This window comes from Cervus canadensis, chromosome 29 (assembly GCF_019320065.1).
Source record: "Cervus canadensis isolate Bull #8, Minnesota chromosome 29, ASM1932006v1, whole genome shotgun sequence".
Lineage (NCBI taxonomy): Eukaryota > Metazoa > Chordata > Mammalia > Artiodactyla > Cervidae > Cervus > Cervus canadensis.
Window position 1 is genome coordinate 25,955,329 of NC_057414.1, and position 21,173 is coordinate 25,976,501.

Below are 21,173 nucleotides of genomic sequence, written 5' to 3' on the forward strand. Positions count from 1 at the left end.
GCATGCTCAGTCACATCAAACTCTTTGCCACCCTATGGGCTCTAGCCCCCCAGGCTCCTCTGACCGTAGGACTCTCCAGGCAAGAATGGGTTGCCATGCTCTCCTCCAGGGCATCTTCCCAACCCAGGAATCGAACCTGCATCACCTGTGTCTCCTACATTGCAGGGGGATTCTTTACCATCTGAGCCATCAGGGAAGCCCCCTGTGACTTTTAAGGAAGGCTTAAAATCTCAACCGTTCAACCTTGGACTAACATAGTGCTGTAGGTCAATGACACGTTAATAAAAAAATAAATAAGTCAGAGAAAGGCAGTTTGATTTTTTTTTTTTCATTTATTTGTATTAGTTGGAGGCTAATTATTTTACAATATGGTAGTGGGTTTTGTCATACACTGACATGAATCAGTCATGGTTTGGCAGTTTGATTTTAATCTTGTCTCTTTGCTATCTAATACCTAAATTCTTAAGATTTATAGTTTATCAAATGAGTAAAAGAAAATCTCAGCACTTAATTTTCAAATAGCTGATGATTTTCTAGATATCACTCTATAAATTATTTATAGTTTGTTTTGGTATGGGTAAATGGTGTATGTGATTTCAGCTTTACAAAGGTATGGCGGTTTTAGTGCCCAGAATAGGTTTTATTATGAATAGGTTTTTCCACATGTAACTAAAAGATTGTGTATTTTGCTGCTCCTGTGTGGAGAGTTCCAAAAATGTCAGTTTGTGGGTATTTTCTCTGTCATTGCTAATCTTTCTACTAGTTCTGTCAATTAATTAAGAGTATTGCAGTCTCTAATGGTGGACCTGTATATTCTTTCTTTCTGTCGGTTTGGTTCATGTGTTTTGAAACACTGTTGATAAGTGAACTCGTTTAGGAGTCTCATGTCACTTTAATCAACTGGCTTCTTTATCATTCTGAATTGTTCCTCCTTATTTCTAGTAATATTTCCTGCTTTCAGATCTACTTTGCTCACTGCTGATATAGTCACTCTAGCTTTCTTTGCCTTGATATTTGCATGGTATATTTTTTTCTTTGTATTCAAAGTGGATTTCTTTGAAAACCATACAGTTGGGTAATGGCATTTATTCACTGTGAAAATCTCTGCATTTTCCTTAGACTATTTAAACTATTTGTATTTAAATCAGTCATCAAAATGTTTGAGCTTAAGTCTGCCATCTTGCAACTGCCCTTTATTCCACTTTTTCTTTTTCCTTCCCTTCTTTTAGACTGACAGTTTTGATGGTTATATTTTATCTCCATTATTAGCTTTTTAGCTATAGATTTTTTATTATTTACTTGTTGTCCTACATTTTATAATATTCATTCTATCTGGATCTGTTCACCTGGAATGTGGCGTGGAATCACTGGTGCAATCATTGGGCTCACTATATATTTTTCCCTCCTCTCAGGAATCAGTTTGGTACTGCCTGTTGTCAGATGTCAGGAAATGATTGTTCATTGTGCCTTGTCTGGTTTTCTGGTTGTTTATGGTATAAATACAATTCCAGTATGAGTTCACCCTTCATGGGTGGAAGTAAGAAGCCCACTCACTAATTTTTAAGTACTTTAAATATGTTGTGAAATTTTCAGACTAAAAAAATATATATCATTTTCACTCACCTGCTCACCCATAAATTGAAATAACAAAAACTAAGATATGGATAGTTTTAAATGGTTATTTCATCCAATGACCAATCATGTTTAGAATTTGGGAAACTTTAACTGGAGTCAGAGAGGTGATCTTCCAGGGGCTTTCATTTACCACTGACAATACCAAATTACTTCCAGAAGTCAGTTTACCAGAAGAAAAGTACTCTATGCTCTTATAAATTATGTTTCCTTCAGTTTTTTCTCATTGGGTGAAAAGGAAAATTGAAGAAAAGCCATAACAAGGAGATATGATACCCAGTGACAGGAACTGCTTCTCAAGACCAATTTTAAACTGCCTTTTTGACTTAGATGTACCAAGATTCCTTCCAGGGAGCCTCTTGGGCATCTGCATATAATGGCCATGGCTAAAAATCTTCTCTCCATTGATCATAGGTTGACTCCAAAAACAGAAAACCATGAGTAGTCATTTTGAAATCGACACAAGGAATAGAAAAATGATGAAGCAACAAGAGAGACTGGTTATTCTAGAGGATACACTTGGTATGAGGAAAGAAAGTGGCCACGGATCAGCTAGCCACTAAGGACAGCAGGATTTAGCAAAAATGGGGACAAGGGAAAATGTCCATGTACCACTGAAATTACTTTGCTCTTGATCTGTGAGGTGCACTGTATTCTATTTCTACTTCCATCTACTCCTCAGCATGATCCAACATGAATTTTTCCTGAGTCTTTCAATGCAAGGGAGAGCAATCAATCTCAACCTCTTCCTCAGGAGCTTTATGTTACTCAGGATAAACTGCTTTCAGAGCCACAATTTCAAGCTACAAAACCACCTGATTGCAATAAACAAAAAGTTAAAGAAAAAATCTTTACTGCCTTCAGGTGAACGTTGCCACCTGCCCACAAACAGAACTCAGTGTCTAGAAAATGCCAGTAGGTCAGAATGACTGTAAGTCAGAACCTGACATATTATTTTTTAAATCTCATCAGGTGACTTTTATGTGTAAGCAAAATTAAAAATAACTATCCTAGGACCTCAGGTTCAATGAAAACTCAGGACAAACTCCAGATGCCTAATGAAACTTTATATTTGTGTAACAGTTGAGTATTTGGAAAATATTTCATACATATTATTCCATTACATTTTTTAATTTTGGAAATTGATATTGTAACTCCATTTAATTCTTAACTGTGGAAACACATTTGTCACTCAGTGATTGAAAGGGCTCTATCAGCCCACATTATCTCAGTGTAGGATAAGGTAACCACATGTTTTCATCTTATGGGCAATATTTTGAGATTACATAGATGCCAAAAGACTTTCTCTTTCTGGAGCAACATTCAACTGTAAACCTAGAAATAAAACACGAGAAAACAGGAGGGTGTTAAAATTTCTAGGGGTGGCCGTTTTATCCCCACCTTCATATTCTTCAAGCCATGCAAAAATTATCTGAATCCTAGAAAATATTAGGAGTAAGTAATGTTAGTCACTCAGTCATGTCTAACGCTTTGCAACCCCATGGACTGTAGCCCACCAGGCTCCTCTGTCCATTGGATTCTCCAGGCAAGAATACTGGAGTGGGTTGCCATTCTCTTCACCAGGGAGTCTTTCTGACCCAAGGATCGAACTTGGGTCTCCTTCACTGCAGGCAGATTCTTTACCATCTGAGCCACCAGGGAAGAAGGAGTGAAGGTATAAACAACTAGGAAAATGTGAGTTCAAGATCACTCACTGAGGAACAGAAGCTGATACCTTGCCTTACCAGAAAGTCTCCTACACAGTCATTCCTCAGTATCTGCAGGAGCTGCTTTGCCATGCTCAACTTTCTTATAAGTTTGGGGGAGAGCGGATACATGTATATGTATGGCTGAATCCCTTTGCTGTCCTCCTAAAACTATCACAGCATTGTTAATTGACTATACTTCAATATAACATTTAAAATCTTTTTAAATGACACAATACAATGAAGACAGCCTTTCGAGTCCTGGATGCTGTTGATTGAATTCTCAGATGTGTATCCAACTGGTACCAAGGGCTGACTCTATACAGCCTTTCACAGGCTCTTCTTTCTTATCTCCACAGGGCCCCCAAACAGAGGAGAATGGCTGCAGAAAATCACTCCACAGTGACAGAGTTCATTCTTGGAGGTTTAACAAATCGACCAGAGCTCCAGCTCCCCCTCTTCTTCCTCTTCCTTGGGATCTACTCTGTCACCATGGTAGGGAACCTGGGCATGATAACCCTGATTTGTCTGAATGCCCACCTTCACACCCCCATGTACTATTTCCTCAGTAATCTGTCCTTCGTGGATCTCTGCTACTCCTCTGTCATCACCCCTAAGATGCTGGCAAACTTTGTGTCAGAGAAGAACATCATCTCCTATGCAGGGTGCATGTCCCAGCTCTACTTCTTCCTGGTGTTTGTCATTGCTGAGTGTTACATGCTGACCGTGATGGCCTATGACCGCTATGTTGCCATCTGCAGACCTTTGCATTACAACATCATCATGTCTCAAGGAGTCTGCTCCCTGCTGGTGGCTGGGGTCTATGCCATAGGATTCATTGGTTCAACCATAGAGACTGGCCTCATGTTGAAACTATCCTATTGTGATTTCCTTATCAGTCATTACTTCTGTGACATCCTCCCCCTCATGAAGCTCTCTTGCTCTAGCACCTATGACATTGAGATGACAACTTTCTGTTTGGCTGGATTCAACATCATAGTCACCAGCTTAACAATCCTTGTTTCCTATGCCTTCATCCTCTCCAGCATTCTCCATATCGCCTCCACAGAGGGACGATCCAAAGCCTTCAGCACGTGCAGCTCCCATCTTGCAGCTGTGGGATTATTTTATGGGTCTGCATCCTTCATGTACTTGAAACCCTCCTCGGCCAGTTCCCTGGCCCAGGAGAACGTGGTCTCTGTGTTCTACACCACAGTGATCCCCATGCTGAACCCCCTGATCTACAGCTTGAGAAATAAGGAGGTACAGGCTGCCATCCAGAAAACTCTGAGGTGAAAACACTTTGAATGCAAATGTCATTATTTCTCAGGTTGAGAGTGGAATAGAAATATAGGGGAGTAACCCTCTAAAATTCACACACACATGAATGGAGACCAACCACTTCTCAACATGACTGATTGAATTTTTTCCATCTTTCCTTTCTCCCTTTCACATCTCTCATGTCTCTTGTGTCTGCTTGCTGGTTTTGAGTTCATGGTTTCTTCCTTTAGGGATAGTTTGGTTTTGGTTTTTGTTTTTTCTTTTGCTTGTCCTTGGCCCTCTGACTAATATGTATCCATCTTGACTGGAACATAACATAAATTAGAACTTTCAGCAATGAGTTTAAGAGGGTTGGTCATTGATTTATCCTCTTCTATAAAGAATATGTTATCCAAACTAATACTAATTTAAACTTGTAGTACACATGACAAATGGAGAGGAATTTGAAAGTCACCAAGAAGTAGCAAATAGTCTTTCTCAACCAGATTTCTCCATTTTCTCTCTTATTATGCTGTTACTGTCTACTTATTACTGCCAAGGTTATTTAAATATTCCTTCATTCAATTAATGCCATAATCACCATCATAAGCATAGTATCATCATCACCATATCTAACACTTTTGGATGCTAGTCAATTGTTTGAGTGTTTTGCTAAATTATCTCATTTACTCAGATGAGGAAACTTAGCTTTAGAGAGGTTAAATAACTTTCTCCAGATGACACAGTTGGTAAACAGTTAACACTGATATTCAAACCCACAACTCATCATACCCCCCACTCCCCGACCCCTTCTCCTGGCCAAAGGTCTCTCTATGCAGCCTATCAGTCTTGGCATAATCATAACCTCTCAGTTTCAAACTTTTCCTGACAATACCTTTTTTGCCATTATTTTCCCACATCTTCCAAACAACCAAGGAATGTTTGACATTCCTGCAGTCTTTTCTCCTTCCTCAAAAACTGACATTCTGTGATACCAGTCAACCTGACTCAGTAAATCCAATCAGCATTAGATAAAATGTCTTCCACCATTTGATCAAAGCAATATCAAGGATTCATGTTAAAGAATTAATTCTCTTGCACAGCAAAATATTTGTGGGCATTCTTTTAATTGTAATTCATAATTATTTTAAAATAATAATAAAATGGTGATTAGTTTTGTGTCATTTTATTTTAGGTGCAATACCTCATTTCTCACTCAGACATGGAAAAATGAGTAATTCTGAGTTTCTCTGAGATTTAACACTCTGAGATTTAAATGCTCATAGTAATTTTTTTCTGCTTTGTTTAATAGAGTTTCTATATTAGGTGCACAGAAAAACTGAGCAAATGATACAGAGATTTCCCATATACTCTCTGACCCCATGCATGCACAGCTTCCTCCGTTAACAACATCCTCCATGGGAGCAGTATATTTGTTACAATAGATGAACACACATTGGCACATCATTATCATCCAAAGACCATAGTTTACGTTAGGGTTCACTCTTGGTGTTGTACATTGTGAGTTTGGACAACTATGTAATGACATATAGTCGCTATATGTATGAACATTATATACTGGTCATTACTATAGTTTCACTGTTCTAAAAACTCTCTTGTGCTCTACCTGTTCATCCCTCCCTCTCACCGAATCCATGACAACCTTTGATCTCTTTACTGTTTCCTTGGTTCCTTGGTTTTGCCTCCTCCAGATTGCTGTAGATTTGACTTGTATCACTTTGTACTATGCATTTAAGTTTCCTCCGTGTCTTTTTATGACTTGATAGCTTATTTCTTTTGAGCACTGAGCAATATTTTATTGCCTGGATATACCACAGTTTATTTTCCATTTACCAACTGAAGGACATCTTGATTGTTTCCAAGTTTTGACAATTAAGAACACAGCATGAGGAGATAATTGTGCAGACATAGGTTTCAGCTCCTTTGGTTAAATACCAAAGAGCACAGTTTTTGGATTGTGTGATAAGAGTATGTTTAGTTTGATAAGAAACTGCCAAACTGTCTTCCAAAGTGACTGTGCCATTTTCCATTCTCACCAGCAGTGGATGAATTCATGTTACTCTGCATCCTTACCAGCACATTCTAATAGGTGTGTAGTAGTATCTCACTCTCGTTTCAACTTGCCTTTCCTGGTGACAAATGATGTGGAGTATCTTTTCATATGCTTGTTTGCCATCTGTATATCTTCTGTGTTAGGTGTCTCCTAAAGTCTTTGGCCCATTTTTTAATCAGGTTGTTTCTTTATTTTCCATATTTTTGTTGAAATGTATTTGACATATAACATTGTGTGAATTTAAAGTGTACACATGTTAGTCTGATATATTTTTATATGATTGCCATTATAGCAATAATTAACACCTCTCTCAAGGAAGCCTGGCGTGCTACAGTCCATTGGGTCACAGTCAGACACCACTGAGTGACTGAACAATAACAGCAATACATTAGATAGTTATCAGTTCAGTTTAGTGGTTTAAATGATTGAGTTTTAGTCTCTTAGCAAGTTTGAGGACTGTAATACAATATTGTTGCCTATTTTCACTGTGTTGTACATCAGATCTCTAGGACTGACTTACTACTTATTGCAAGTTTGTGCCTTAAACATCTGTCTTATATCCCTACCCACCACCCCCCAAGTAACCACCATTTTACTTCTACAAGTTTGATGTTTTTAGATTCCACCTGTAAGTGATATGCAGTATTTGTTTTTCTTTGGCTGACTTACATTATTTAGCATCATATACTCAAAGTTCATCCAATCTTTGTATTAAATATTTTAGATAACAGCTCTTTATCAGATATATCTTTTGCAAATATTTTCATGTAAACTATAGCCTGTCTTTTCATCCTCTTGATAATGTCCTTCTATAGAGTAGAAATTTTTAATTTTATTGCAGTCCAGCTTCTCAATTCCTTGTTTTATAAATCATTCTTTTCATCTTGTACCTAAAAAGTCATTGCCACACCCAAGGTCACCTAGATTTTTCCAGTTACCTTCTAGGAATTTTACAGTTTTTTATTTTACATTTAAGCTTGGGATATTTTAAGTTAGTTTTTGTGAGCAATGTAAACTCTTGTGTGATTCATTTTCTTACATGTTGTACAGAACCATTCTTTAATAACACTATCTTGGCTCAATTGTTTGTTTGTTTTTCTTTACAAAGGTCAATTGTCAATGATAAGTTGTCTATATTCATGTGTGTCTATTTCTAGGATCTCTATTCCATTGATTTCTTTGTCTAACCTGCCTACTATACACGATTACTATCACTTTAGATCAATAGTAAGTCATGATATTGAGTAGTGGCAGTCCTCCAACTTTTCATTCAGTTCTACTTCTTCAGTGTGAGTTGGAAATTCTGAGTCTTTTGTCTCTCTGTATAAAATTTGTAATCAGTTTGTCATTATCCACAAAATAACCTCCTGGGACTTTGACTGGAATTGTATAGAATCTATAGATCAAGTTCAGAAGAAGTGAAATCATGAAAATATTGAGTCTTCAGGTTCACACACATGGAGTAACTCCATTAATTTTGTTATTCTTTCAGTTATTTCATCAGCATTTTGTAGTCTTCCTCATAAAGATTTTGCACATATCTTGTTAGATTTATTCTGAAGCATTTCATTTTGTGGGGTGCTAATGTAAATGGATGGCATCACCGACTCGATGGACATGAGTTTGAGTAAACTCTGGAAGTTGGTGATGGACAGGGAGGCCTGGCGTGCTTCGATTCATGGGGTCGCAAAGAGTCGGACATGACTGAGTGACTGAACTGAACTGAACTGAATGTAAATGGGATTGTGTTTGTAACTTTAAATTCCACATGGTCTTTGCTGATGCAAGAAAGCAACTGAATTTTCTATGTTGACTTACATCCTTCCACCTTGTTATAATCCCTTTTGGTTTCAGGAGTTTTCTTGATGATTCTTTTAGATTTTCTGCATGACAATTATGCCATCTATAAACAAAGACAGTTTTATTTCTCTCTTCCCGATCTATATACATTTTATTTCCTTTCCTTGTCTTACTGATTACCTAGGGCCAATACTATATTGAAAAGCAGTCATGAGAGTGACATCCTTGCCTTGCTCCTAATCTTAGTGGGGAAGCTTCAAGTTTTTCATCATTAAGTATGATGTTAACTTTAGGTTTTGTGTAGGTTTTCTTTTTCAAGCAGAGAAAGTTCCTCTTTACTCTTAGTTTACAGAGAGTTTTTATCATGCATGAGTTTTGGACTTTATCAAATGCCTTTTCTGCACCCATTGGTGTGATCATGTGATTTTTCTTCCTAAAACCATTTATCGGTTGAGTTACATCAACTGATTTTAAAATGTTGAAACAATCTTGCATAACTGGAAAAAATACCACCTACCTGCCTTAGTCAAGGTGTATAATTTTTTATATATTGTTAGATTCTATTTGCTGATATTTTGTTGAAGATTTTTGCATCTGTGTTTATGAGAGAGATTAGTCTATAGTTTTTGTTAGTTTCTCTTATATACTGTCTTTGTCTACTTTTAGATGTAAGGTAATGTTGACCTTATAGAATGTTCTTAGAAGTAATTCCTCTGGTTATATCATCCAAGAGAAATTTTACAAAATGCATATTATTTCTTTTTAAAATATTTGCTAGAATTCGCCACTGAACATAATGTAAACCTGGACAGGATGGCTAGAGTGGGCTGGTCCTAAGGTGCTTAGTTGCTCAGTCATCTCCAACTCCCTATGACCTCATGGACTGCAGCCTGCCAGGCTCCTCTGTCCATGAGATTCTCTAGGCAAGAATACTAGAGTGGGTAGCCATTTCCTTCTCTAGGGGATCTTCCCAACCCTGGGATTGAACTCAGGTCTCCGGCATTGCAGGCAGATTATTTACAGTCTGAGCCACCAGGGAAGCTGCCAGAATGGACTGGAGTAGGGTATTTCCTTTTCTCTACACGGAAGGCTAAACCCAGCTGGAGCGTTCCCCTGTGGCCTGCCAGGCCTGCAAGGAAAACTCTTGTATCGCTTATGCTCTGGTTCAAAAGATCACACATAGATATTTGCTTGGAGCATGACTCCTCAGCTTCAAGGAGCTATTCAGGCCTGTATTATGAGTCCATTCTCCCAGCAGCAGACACAACTATACTGTGGATGTGTTCACTCCAAGGGGAGATCAGGCAGAAACTGTATGCAGGGGATGAGGACGAGAACTGGGCACGTGGACTGGAGGTGTTTATGCTGTGTATGTGTCACCCCCTCACATTTTAAAAGAAGTGGAAATGAGGAGCAGCAAGAGTAAGCTGTGGCCCATGGGCAGGTGCCTAAGAACAGGGTGGCTCTCCCTGAGCAACTGCCTTTTGGCTTGGGACTTCATAGTCTCCTAGGATTCTAATCAGGCCTTCCAAGGCTGTTGAAGTAGTTTGTCCAGGTAGGAAATGAGAACATAATTTATTTAACACCATATTAGGTTTATTTTTTATTTACTTTTTATTGTGGTTAAAAAAACACACACATAACATAAAATTTACTACCTTCACTATTTTAAGTGCATAGTTCAGTTTAGCAGGGTTAGCTATGTGTACATTGTTGTGAAAAAGATCTCTGGAAATTTTTCATCTTGTGAGCTTGAAACTCTATTCCCATTATACAACAACTTTCCTTTTCTTCCTCCCTGCAGCCCCTGGTAACCACCGTTCTACTTCTCTTCCTATGAATTTGACTATTTCAAATAGCTTATATAAGTGGAATCGTACAATATTTGCCCTTTTGTGGCTGGCTTATTTCACTTAGCATAATATTCTCAAGTTCTTCCATATTGTAGTATTATGGCAGGATTTCCTTACTTTTAAAACATAAGTGTTTATTTTGTTGTGTGTATGCATCAAATTTTGTTATTCATTCATCATTGATGCACATATGGGTTGCTCCCAACTCTTGGCTGTTGGGCATACAGCTGCATGAATGTTGGTATGCAAATTCTACTTTCAACTCTCTTAGATACATTGCAGAAGTCGGATACTGGATCCTATTGTACTTCTATTCTTTATTTTTTTAGGAACCTCCATACTGTTTTCCATAGTGGTTACTCCATTTTACAGACTCACCAGTAGCACACAAGGGTTCCAATTTTTCTATATCTTCACTAACACTTGCTGTTTTCTGGATTTTTTTCTAACAGTAGCCATTATAATAAGTGTGAGGTTATACCTCATTGTGACTTACTTTCAACTTACATTGTCTGGTGTTTAGTAATATTGAGTAGTTTTTCAGTTGCTTGTTGACCATTTATATGTTATTTTTTGAAAAATATCTATTCAAGTCTATATTAGTTCATTGCAGTTACTATAGCAAAATACAATAGCTTGGAAGCAACCTAAACCCCCTTCAAAAGAGGAATAGATAAAGAAGATGTGGTACATATACACAATGGAATATTATTCAGCCATAAAAAGGAATGAAATTGGGTCATTTGAGAAGACGTAGATGGACCTATGAACTGTCACACAGAGTGAAGTAAATCAGAAAGAGAAAAACAAATATCATACGTTAAAGCACATGTGGAATCTAGAAAAATGGTACAGGTGATCATACTTGCAAAGCAAAAGTGAAGACACAGATGTAGAAAATGACATATTGATACCAAGGAGGAAGGTGGCGATGGGAGGAATTGAGAGATTGGAAATGTCACATATACACGATCAATGCTCTGTGTAAATACATAACAAAGGAGAACTGATTGTGTAGTACAGGGAACTCAGTGCTCTGTGGTGACCTAGATGGGAGGAAAATCTTAAGAGGAGGACGATATACGTATATGTATAGCTGATTCACTTTGCTGTACAATAGAAACTAACACAACACTGGAAAGCAAGTATACTACAATAAAAATTAATTATAAAACTAAATAAAATAGATAGCCAACAAGAAACTACTATATAGCACAGGGAACTCTCCTCAATGCTCTGTAACAGTCTAAACAGATAAAGAATTTGAAAAAGAATAGATAGATGTGTACATGTTACTGAGTCACTTTGCTCTACACCTGAAATTAACACAACACTGTTAATAATCTCTACTCCAATATAAAATTAAAATTAAAAAATAAACTGATTTTCTATTAATACAAAAAGTAAAATAAAATAAAGACTTTGTGTGATAATTACACAACTGAGATTATATTACAAGTCACTAAATGGGGGATAAAACTACTCCACATGTGTTTGCTGTGAGAATCAGTTAGAAGCAGTAGCAATTGCCTAAGAGAGGCTCTTCTCAAGACAGAAGCATGAGAGGCCAAGTCCCACCTGGCAAACACATCCCTTGCTCACACATCCCTTGAACCTGCTTACAGCACATCTGCTAATATCTGATTGACCAAAATGGCTCACGTGTCCTAGCTGACCATCAGTGAGGCACAGAAATATATGCTACCTAAAATGAAACCATGGCAAGATATAGCTCCATAATACTACTAACTGAGTGACAGAATTCTGACCAATAATGCAAACTTCCACGCTGAAGCATAGTCATCCCTCAGCACCTGCAGGAGATTGGTCTCAGGACCCACCTTGGATAACAAAGTCTGCAAGTGCTCAGGTCCCATAATTAGTGTTTCAGCATTGTCAGTTTTATAACTTCACCACCTTTGATCTGTGTCAACTAAATGGCAAACTCCATCACTCATCCAAAGTTGCTTTTTCCCAAAAGAGACTCTTTCCAAAGAAAAACTCACAGGACAGTGACTCCTCAGCTCTTAACATGTTGGCACTTTTCCGAAAAACCTTCCTTTATCACTGATAAGTCATTGAGATCAAAGTGTTCTGATGCATTCTGGACACCTTTGCTCAATGTTGTAGATTCATAAACCAGTCTAGAGGAACACTCTATTTCCCACACATGCCTGCATGAAAAGATCAGTGTAATCTATAGTGCTTTAAAATTCTGTGGAAATGACCTCTTCTAATAATCAGATACTTTTAGTACTATCTTGATAAGTAACTAGATCCCCAAATTATTTACTTCTTCATTAGAACTTACACTTAGTTGAGTATCTTGAGCCACAGTTTCCCATCAGAGCTAAAACACCCAAAATAATCCTGAGGAAAGAATTATGAAATCTGACTCTCTTAGTCTTGAAATAATGTCTGAAACTTTCCACTCAGCATCTTTCTTCCCCCCCCCTTTTTTTTTTATTTATTTATATTAGTTGGAGGCTAATTACTTTACAATATTGTAGTGGTTTTTGCCATACATTGATATGAATCAGTCATGGATTTACATGTGTTCCCCATCCTGAAATCCCCTCCCACCTCCCTCCCCATCCCATCCCTCTGGGTCATCCTAGTGCACCAGCCCTGAGCACTTGCCTCATGCATCTAACCTGGACTGGCGATCTGTTTCACAATTGATAATATACATGTTTCAATGCTATTCTCTCAGATCATCCCACCCTTGCCTTCTCCCACAGAGTCCAAAAGTCTGTTCTATACATCTGTGTCTTTCTGTCTTGCATATAGGGTTATTGTTACTATCTTGCATCTTTCTAACCCTTAAACCTACAGAAGTTCATAATCACTAGGCCAGTTCCTGCAGCTGCCATGCATAACCAGGAATTACCATGCTTCACCTAGTATCTCAGACTTACATACTTGCCACCCCCACACCACAATTTTAACATAGCTCTACTGTCATTGGTCAAAATGCAATATTCAAAAATGACATGTTGTGAAGTAAAGTAAATTACTACAAGCAGAATCAGACTTTAATATGCTGATATATCTTACTTAAAAATGAAATCTGCAAGGGCAGCAACAAAATGAAGCAAGAAAGCATAGCATAAAGGAAAACAAAGTAAATTAGAATTCAAGGGACTTGATTCCAGTCCCAACTGTGGCACCAGTTAGCTGTATGGGCCTGGAAAACATATATAATATTTCCAAGTCTCCAACATCTGCTATTGAGGAGATTAGGTTAAATTATGTATAAATTATAGATTTAATGGGTTACATATAACTTAACCCATTCAAAATTAAATTATCAATGCTTGTAGAAAATTTTCATAAAATAGTCTTGGAACACTAAAGGTGGGTTAAGGGACATGGAAAATAGGTCTGTACTAAACATTGATCTAAATGTAAGGACTTAAAGTTCTCTTTCTATACAAAAGGGAAAAAACTGGAATTTGCATTCTTCATTGAAAACACTGATAAACAAAGCATTGTATCTTTTTCTTCAAATATTACTCCTTTCTCAAGAAATTAATTTTCCCCAAGGTTTTCCTCAGGGCAACTTTGACATCCTTGTTCCTCAAACTATATATCAGTGGGTTTAACATGGGCACCACAATGGTGTAGAACAGGGAGGACACTTTCCCTTGGTCAAGGGGCAAAACAGAAGGTGGTTTGAGATACACAAAAGCCCCAGAACCAAAGAAAAGGAAAACCACAATTATGTGGGAGCTGCATGTACTGAAAGCTTTGGACCTGCCCTCAGTGGAGTGAATGAGGAGAATGCTGGAGAGGATTAGAGCATAAGAGATGGAGATGGTGACAATGGGCATTCCAATGTCAATAGCCACAAATATGAAGACCACCAGCTCATGCACATAAGACCTATTGCAAGCTAGCTCAAGGATAGGAGGGATATCACACATGAAATGATTGATGAGGTTGTCAGCACAGAAGATCAGGCTTGCTATGCTTCCTGTGTGGGCCATGGCCCCTGAAAACCCCATCACATACACACCCAACAAAAGGAGTAAACAGACCTTAGGAGACATGGTGACTGTGTACACCAGTGGCTTACAGATGGCGACATAGCGGTCATACGCCATCGCTGACAGGACGAAGGACTCAGAGATGACAAAGAAGCAGAAGAAACACAGTTGAGTCAAACACCCTGCATGCAAGATGGTGTTCTTCTTTGAGACAAAACTCTTCAGCATTTTGGGAGTGATGGTAGTGGAGTAACAGAAGTCTATGAAGGAGAGGTTGAAGAGGAAGAAGTACATGGGGGTGTGCAGGCGAGAGTTCAACCCAATCAGCGTTATCAAGCCCAGGTTCCCCACTACGGTGACCATGTAGAAACCTAGAAACAGGAAGAAGAGGGGGATCTGGAGTCCTGGCTGGTCTGTTAAGCCTGCAAGGATGAGTTCTGTCACTGAAGAGTTCTCAGCTGCCATTCTCCCCTGGGGAAAAGGTGGTCCATGGGGAAAAGAAAAGAGAACCACTTAGAAACAAGACCACCACCCTCCCAGTACCCACTGTCCATTCCTGAGAATGGAACCCACAGAGATATTTGAGCTTTAGTGTGGAAGGAAGGTTTCTACTGTTTGCTATGGATCTACCTTCATAACCCTAGTGTCTTTAACTTCCAGAGAACAATAAAGAGGCTAGACTAGGCCTCCAGAGTGAGAACTGGCACTATTTGAGAAAGCAAAAAGCAGAAAACTCATTCAAAAGTAAGATAGATATCTTTTAGGTCTTTAAGTCAGTCCATTTTCTGTGTTCCCTCTCTCCTGCCTCTGTTTTGGTTGCTGACACTTGGGGATTCCCCAGAATGAATCCTGACTAGCAGAAGGTGCTCTGACTTCTCAGAGCTCCCACCTCTGGGTCACCGGTATCACATCAAGAAAGTGAGGTGACATTTCTTCCAAAATCTCCTAACTCTAGTGGCCTTAGGTTTAATGATAATGTTTTTAAGCTAGCACATATTAAGTGGTTACTTATGTGTACTAAGAGCTATGTGACTATATGTTTATCCCCATTGTGTAGATGAGACAACTGTTAAGTAACTCATCCAAGTCCCAAAACTGCAGAGTAGCAGCCAGAAGGTGAATGTGGGCAGTCTGACTCTCCTGATTTGCACTGGAAGCCACCACATTACATGACTGACCAGAGCAAGGCACACGCTCCCCTTCCTTTAGTGTAGGACTCTAATGCTGTACTTCAGCGTCTCTTGTCCACAGTGGTCCTGGGAAGAAAGTGATCACATCAGTAGAAGAGGACAGCTTTGAGTTCAGAACTCTCTCCTCCCAGTCTGGTCCCGAGAATCATAACTTCTCATTTATCTTGTATCTCTTTCTGCCTTGAAGAACTTGATTTCCAATTACTGACTTCCCAAAAGACCCTCCAGCTACAAGGGAGAATATAGTGCCTTTTCCTGACTAGTGGATAACAGGAGAATAGGCAGTTTTATTAGGATTGTAGATCTCACTGACTTGATTATTCAGAAACTCCCTCAAGATCATTTTTTGAGAGATTATTTTCCCAGGGGAAGACATGTTTGCTTATACCCTTGACATTGCTTAATTTGACTTCTAGAGACAGTTTCTTTCAACAAACACAGATCTGGTACAATTAAGAGAAAAATCATTGTGATAAAAATGACTGTCATCACCATTTCTTGAATATCCAATACTGTGCATAACACAAATCCTTTACACTGAGTTCTGGCTGCCAAGATCGAAAACACCATATATTATTTATTTCTCACAACACTGATATTCATTTTAAAGGTAAGTTGCTCACAGAGACAGTGTGTTTCAGAGCCCACATGCCTGGGTCTATCTAACTCCAGTTATTTATTTTGTAATCACTAGTCTAAACTTCCTTCTGGTGAGAGCTGCTGAAATCCATAAAGCAGTGTCCCTGCCTTCTCAAATCTGGCAATCTGTTGGAAAGTAACAAATATGCAATGACTTTTAATAAAAACAAGAAGTGTATCAAGGAAAGATTAACCCCGAGGGCTATTTATACTTTTAAAATTTAGTGTAGGACACTCAGTAATGTATTCATATTCCAATTCATTCCAAGAAGAACTTCACTGCATCTAGTTTTAACAAGGAAATTTTTGTGATTCCCAACCCTTATCCTCTCATGAGGTGTAGGTTTAATGGTAAAAAAGAATCTCTATCAGGTAACTGCTTTCAACTTCTGCCAGGAGCAGCCTTTCTCTGAATTAAAACTCCCTTTGGCTGTCCCTGCCTTCCACCCACTTTACATCAAGTGCTCCTCACTATTGCCTTTCCAGCTTCTCAGGCTCACAGACTGAATCCTGGTAGATAAGAGTCCCAGTGCAGTGATACATCCAAATTTGTTCTTCCTCTTTGGTTTGCTTCTGTCTTTGTCTTCTCCTTCCCAAAACAAACTTCTGCCTTGTCAAAAATTGTTTATCCTTTGTCTTGATCTTTCAATCTTTTCTTACTTTCTTTAATATCAAGCCTACATACTCAGAATTTTGACCTGAAAAGACTCAGGAAATTACTAAATCCAGTGTTTCACAAACATGGCTAAGCACCACAATTTCCTAAAGTGTTTATTAAAAAAGAAACTCTGAGACAAGTGAGGGAAATTAACAGATATAAACTTCCAGTTGCAAAATAAATGAGTCATGGGTACAAAATGTACAGTCTGGGGAATATAGACGATAACTATAGTATCTTTGTATGGTGACATGTTGTAGTTTGACTTACTGTGGTGATCACTTTGAAACATACAGAAATATCAAATCACCATATGGTGTAACAGGAGCTAACATAGCTTTGTAGGTCAGTTACACTTCCAAAACCAACAAATTCATAGAAAAAAAGATCAGATTTATGGTCACTAGAGTCAGGGACTGGGGCAAGGAGTTGGGGTAGAGTTGGATGAAGACAGTCAAAAGGTACAAAGTTCCAATTATAAGATGAATAAGTAGTAGGAATATAATGTACAGTATGATAAAATTAACACAGCTGAATGTTATGTATGAAAGTTGAAAGTAAATTCTGAGTGCTCATCACAAAAACTTTTTTTTCCTATTTCTTTAAAGTCATATCTATATGAGATGATAATTATCTGTAAGTGATGATAAGTTATCACTAAACTTATTGTAATAATCATTTCATAATATAAGTCAAATAAATATGCTGTATACCTTAAATATATACAATGCTGTATGTTAGTTATAGCTCAATAAAACTAAAAGAAGGAAAGAGGAAAAATTCTGGGCTCCACCCACATCCTCTGAATCAGCATGTCTGTGGGTATAAATGGCAGCCATATTTTTAAACCTCCTCTAGTGGTTCCAATGCCAGAAACTTGCATATCCACAGAACTGATACTTATCCACATCTTAGAGGTACAGAGAAGATACAAGAGAGTAAAGCCAGTTGCCCAGAGTCACAGATCTAGTTCACATCTCCAGGTTTCCGGCCTCTCCTGGCCCATGTTTCCATATGACCTCCAGCTTGGCAGGCACACAAAGAACAAGCTATTAGGAAGTAAGCAATCAGACTTCTGATTTCAAGTATAACAGAATAGCTACTATTACACTTGCCCTGTGACCGTAAGCAACTATCAGACTGGAAATAATATAAAGCAACTATCTGCAAGCTTTGGGAAGCAGACAACACAGAGATGAAATTCTCGAGCAAAGGCAAGAATGTCAGATGACTGACACATTCATCCTAACTTTCTCCCTACTGACAATTTCCAAACAGAGCATAGTGAAGGGGAACCCAAGCAAATGACAACAGTCTCTATGAGTAGAATAGACAAAGATCAAAGCTCAAGGATGCTAAGATAGCTGAAATTTGTGGGGCGAAGTATGGAGAGGAAGAAGCCAAAGATAAAGACCTTCAGGCATTTGCATACCAGGAATTAGGATGACGTCTGAAACTGATACCTTCGAAGTAAGAACTAGTCTTCAGACTAAGGGCAAAACTGAACTGGATCCATCTTAGCAAAGTCTGAATTCAGATCTCAACAGGATCAAGGTGATCTAGTAAATTACCAGCATCCAAGGACAAACTCCAACATTCTGTAGAGAAGAATAACATAATCCACAGTCTCTACAGTATATTCATGATGTCCATTATCATAAAATGAAAAATTACTATAAATACAAAGAAACAGGAAATTATAATCTATTATCAAGAAATAAAAATAGAGCTGTCATATGATCCCAGAAATCCTACTCCTGGGCATATATCCAGAGAAAACCGTAATTTGAAAAGATACGTGCACCTTAATGTTCATTGTAACACTATTTACAATAGCCAGGACATAGAGGCAACCTAAATGTCTATCAACAGAGGAATGGATAAAGAAGATTTGGTATATACAAACAATGGAATATTACTCAGCCAGAAAAAGAATGAAATAATGCCATTTGCAGCAACATGGATGGACTTAGAGATTGTTGTACTGAGTAAAATACACCAGACAGAGAATTATAAATATCATATGATGCTTTTTATGCATGGAATCTTAAAAAATGGTAAAATGAACTTATTTACAAAGCAGAAAAAAAGTCACAGATGTAGAAAACAAGCTTCTGGTTACTGGAAGGAAGCGGGATGGGGGGAAATAAACTGAGAGATTGGGATTGACATGTATGCACACTACTACATATAAAATAGATAACTAATAAGGACCTGCTGTATAGCACGGGGAACAATGCTCAACACTCCGTAATGACCTATATGGGAAAAGAATCTAAAAAAGACTGTTACACATATACATATTATTTCCTTTGCTGTACACCTGAATCTAACACAACATTATAAATCAACTATACTACAATAAAATTTTAAAAGAAACAGGAAATATGACTCATACTCAAGAAGAAAAAATATTCAGTAAAATCAGATCCACATATGACCTGAACATTGCTATTAGCAAAGATTTTAAAGTAACTTCTGTAATTATTTAGTATTTAAACTTAGTTGAAAGAAATACAAAATTGACTAACAGACGGCAAATTCCAACAGATCTATTAAAACAGTAAAAATACAGGAAATTTTCCCCAAAAATTCAAAACTGAAAAATACAGTATTGGAAATAAAGAATTCATTAGGTTGACTTAATAGCAGGCTCAGCACAGCCTTCTTTTCTTATACAAAGAAAAGAGAAAAAGTCTAAAAGCAATCACGATAGAAGGGACATTGCTTTCAAAGGAGCAAAAAATATAACTGACCTGTTACTTAAAAACAAAAGTCAAAGAACACTGAAGTTACATCTTTAAGGCTGAAAGAGAAAAATCAGTTTCATATTCTATATGTGGTAGAATATTCTTCAAAATAAAAAAGAGAGAGAAAATTTCAAACAAATTAAAGGTGAAATAATTTGTCCCCAGTAAGGTCTACACTACCACAAAAAAAAAAAAAAAAATGAGGGACAGGAGGGATCAGTTCAGTTCAGTCATTCAGTTGTGTCCGACTCTTTGCAACCCCATGGACCGCAGCACTCCAGGCCTCCCTGTCCATCACCAAATCCCGGAGTTTACTCAAACTCATGTCCTTTGAGATGGTGATTCCATCCAATCATCTCATCCTCTGTCGTCCCCTTCTTCTCTCGCCTTCAGTCTTTCCCAGCATCAGGGTCTTTTCAAATGAGTCAGCTCTTCACATAGGGTGACCAAAGTATTGGAGTTTCAGCTTCAACATCAGTCCTTCCAATGAACACCCAGGACTGATCTCCTTTAGAATGGACTGGTTGGATCTCCTTGCAGTCCAAGGGACTCTCAAGAGTCTTCTCCAACACCACAGTTCAAAAGCATCAATTCTTTGGCACTCAGCTTTCTTTATAGTCCAACTCTCACATCCCATACATGACTACTGGAAAAAACATAGCCTTGACTAGATGGACCTTTGTTGGCAAAGTAATGTCTCTGCTTTTTAATATGCTGTCTAGGTTGGTCATAACTTTTCTTCCAAGGAGTAAGTGTCTTTTTATTTCATGGCTGCAGTCACCATCTGCAGTGATTTTGGAGCCCCCAAAAATAAAGTCTGCCACTGTTTTCACTGTTTCTCCTTCTATTTGCCATGAAGTGATGGGACCAGATGCCATGATCTTTGTTTTCTGAATGTTGAGTTTAAGCCAACTTTTTCATTCTCCTCTTTTCCTCTGGGTCTTCCCAGTGTAAAGTGAAAGAGGAGAGTGAAAAAGTTGGCTTAAACTCAACATCCTCTTTCACTTTCATCAAGAGGCTTTTTAGTTCTTCTTCACTTTATGCCATAAGGGTGATGTCATCTGCATATCTGAGGTGATTGACATTTCTCCCAGCAATCTTGATTTCAGCTTGTGCTTCATCCAGCCTAGCATTTCTCATGATGTAATCTGCATATAAGTTAAATAAGCAGGGTGACAATATACAGCCTTGCTGCTGCTGCTGCTGCTGCTAAGTTGCTTCAGTCATGTCTGACTCTGTGCGACCCCATAGATGGCAGCCCACCAGGCTCCTCTGTCCCTGAGATTCTCCAGACAAGAGTACTGGAGTGGGTTGTCATTTCCTCGTCCAATGCATGAAAGTGAAAAGTGAAAGTGAAGTCGTTCAGTCATGTCCGACTCTTTGCGACCCCATGGACTGCAGCCCACCAGGCTCCTCTGTCCATGGGATTTTCCAGGCAAGAGTACTGGAGTGGGGTGCCATTGCCTTCTCTATACAGCCTTGACATACTCCTTTTCCTATTTGGAACCAGTCTGTTGTTCCATGTCCAGTTCTCTTTTGCTTCCTGACCTGCATACAGGTTTCTCAAGAGGCAGGTCAGGTGGTCTGGTATGCCCATCCCTTTCAGAATTTTCCGCAGTTTA

The 21,173-nt window shown here is 38.3% G+C and overlaps 2 protein-coding genes across 2 annotated transcripts; one reads left to right on the forward strand and one right to left on the reverse strand.

The window, feature by feature from the left end:
- Positions 1-3,713: 3,713 nt before the first annotated feature.
- Positions 3,714-4,634, forward strand: LOC122431074 (olfactory receptor 8A1-like). Its single transcript, XM_043452146.1, has one exon. It carries the CDS (start codon positions 3,717-3,719, stop codon positions 4,632-4,634), a length of 918 nt encoding a protein of 305 aa, XP_043308081.1. The 5' UTR covers positions 3,714-3,716.
- A 9,042-nt stretch (positions 4,635-13,676) lies between these two features.
- Positions 13,677-18,550, reverse strand: LOC122430974 (olfactory receptor 8B12-like). Its single transcript, XM_043451974.1, has one exon. It carries the CDS (start codon positions 14,777-14,779, stop codon positions 13,838-13,840), a length of 942 nt encoding a protein of 313 aa, XP_043307909.1. The 5' UTR covers positions 14,780-18,550; the 3' UTR covers positions 13,677-13,837.
- Between the last annotated feature and the right edge of the window lie 2,623 nt (positions 18,551-21,173).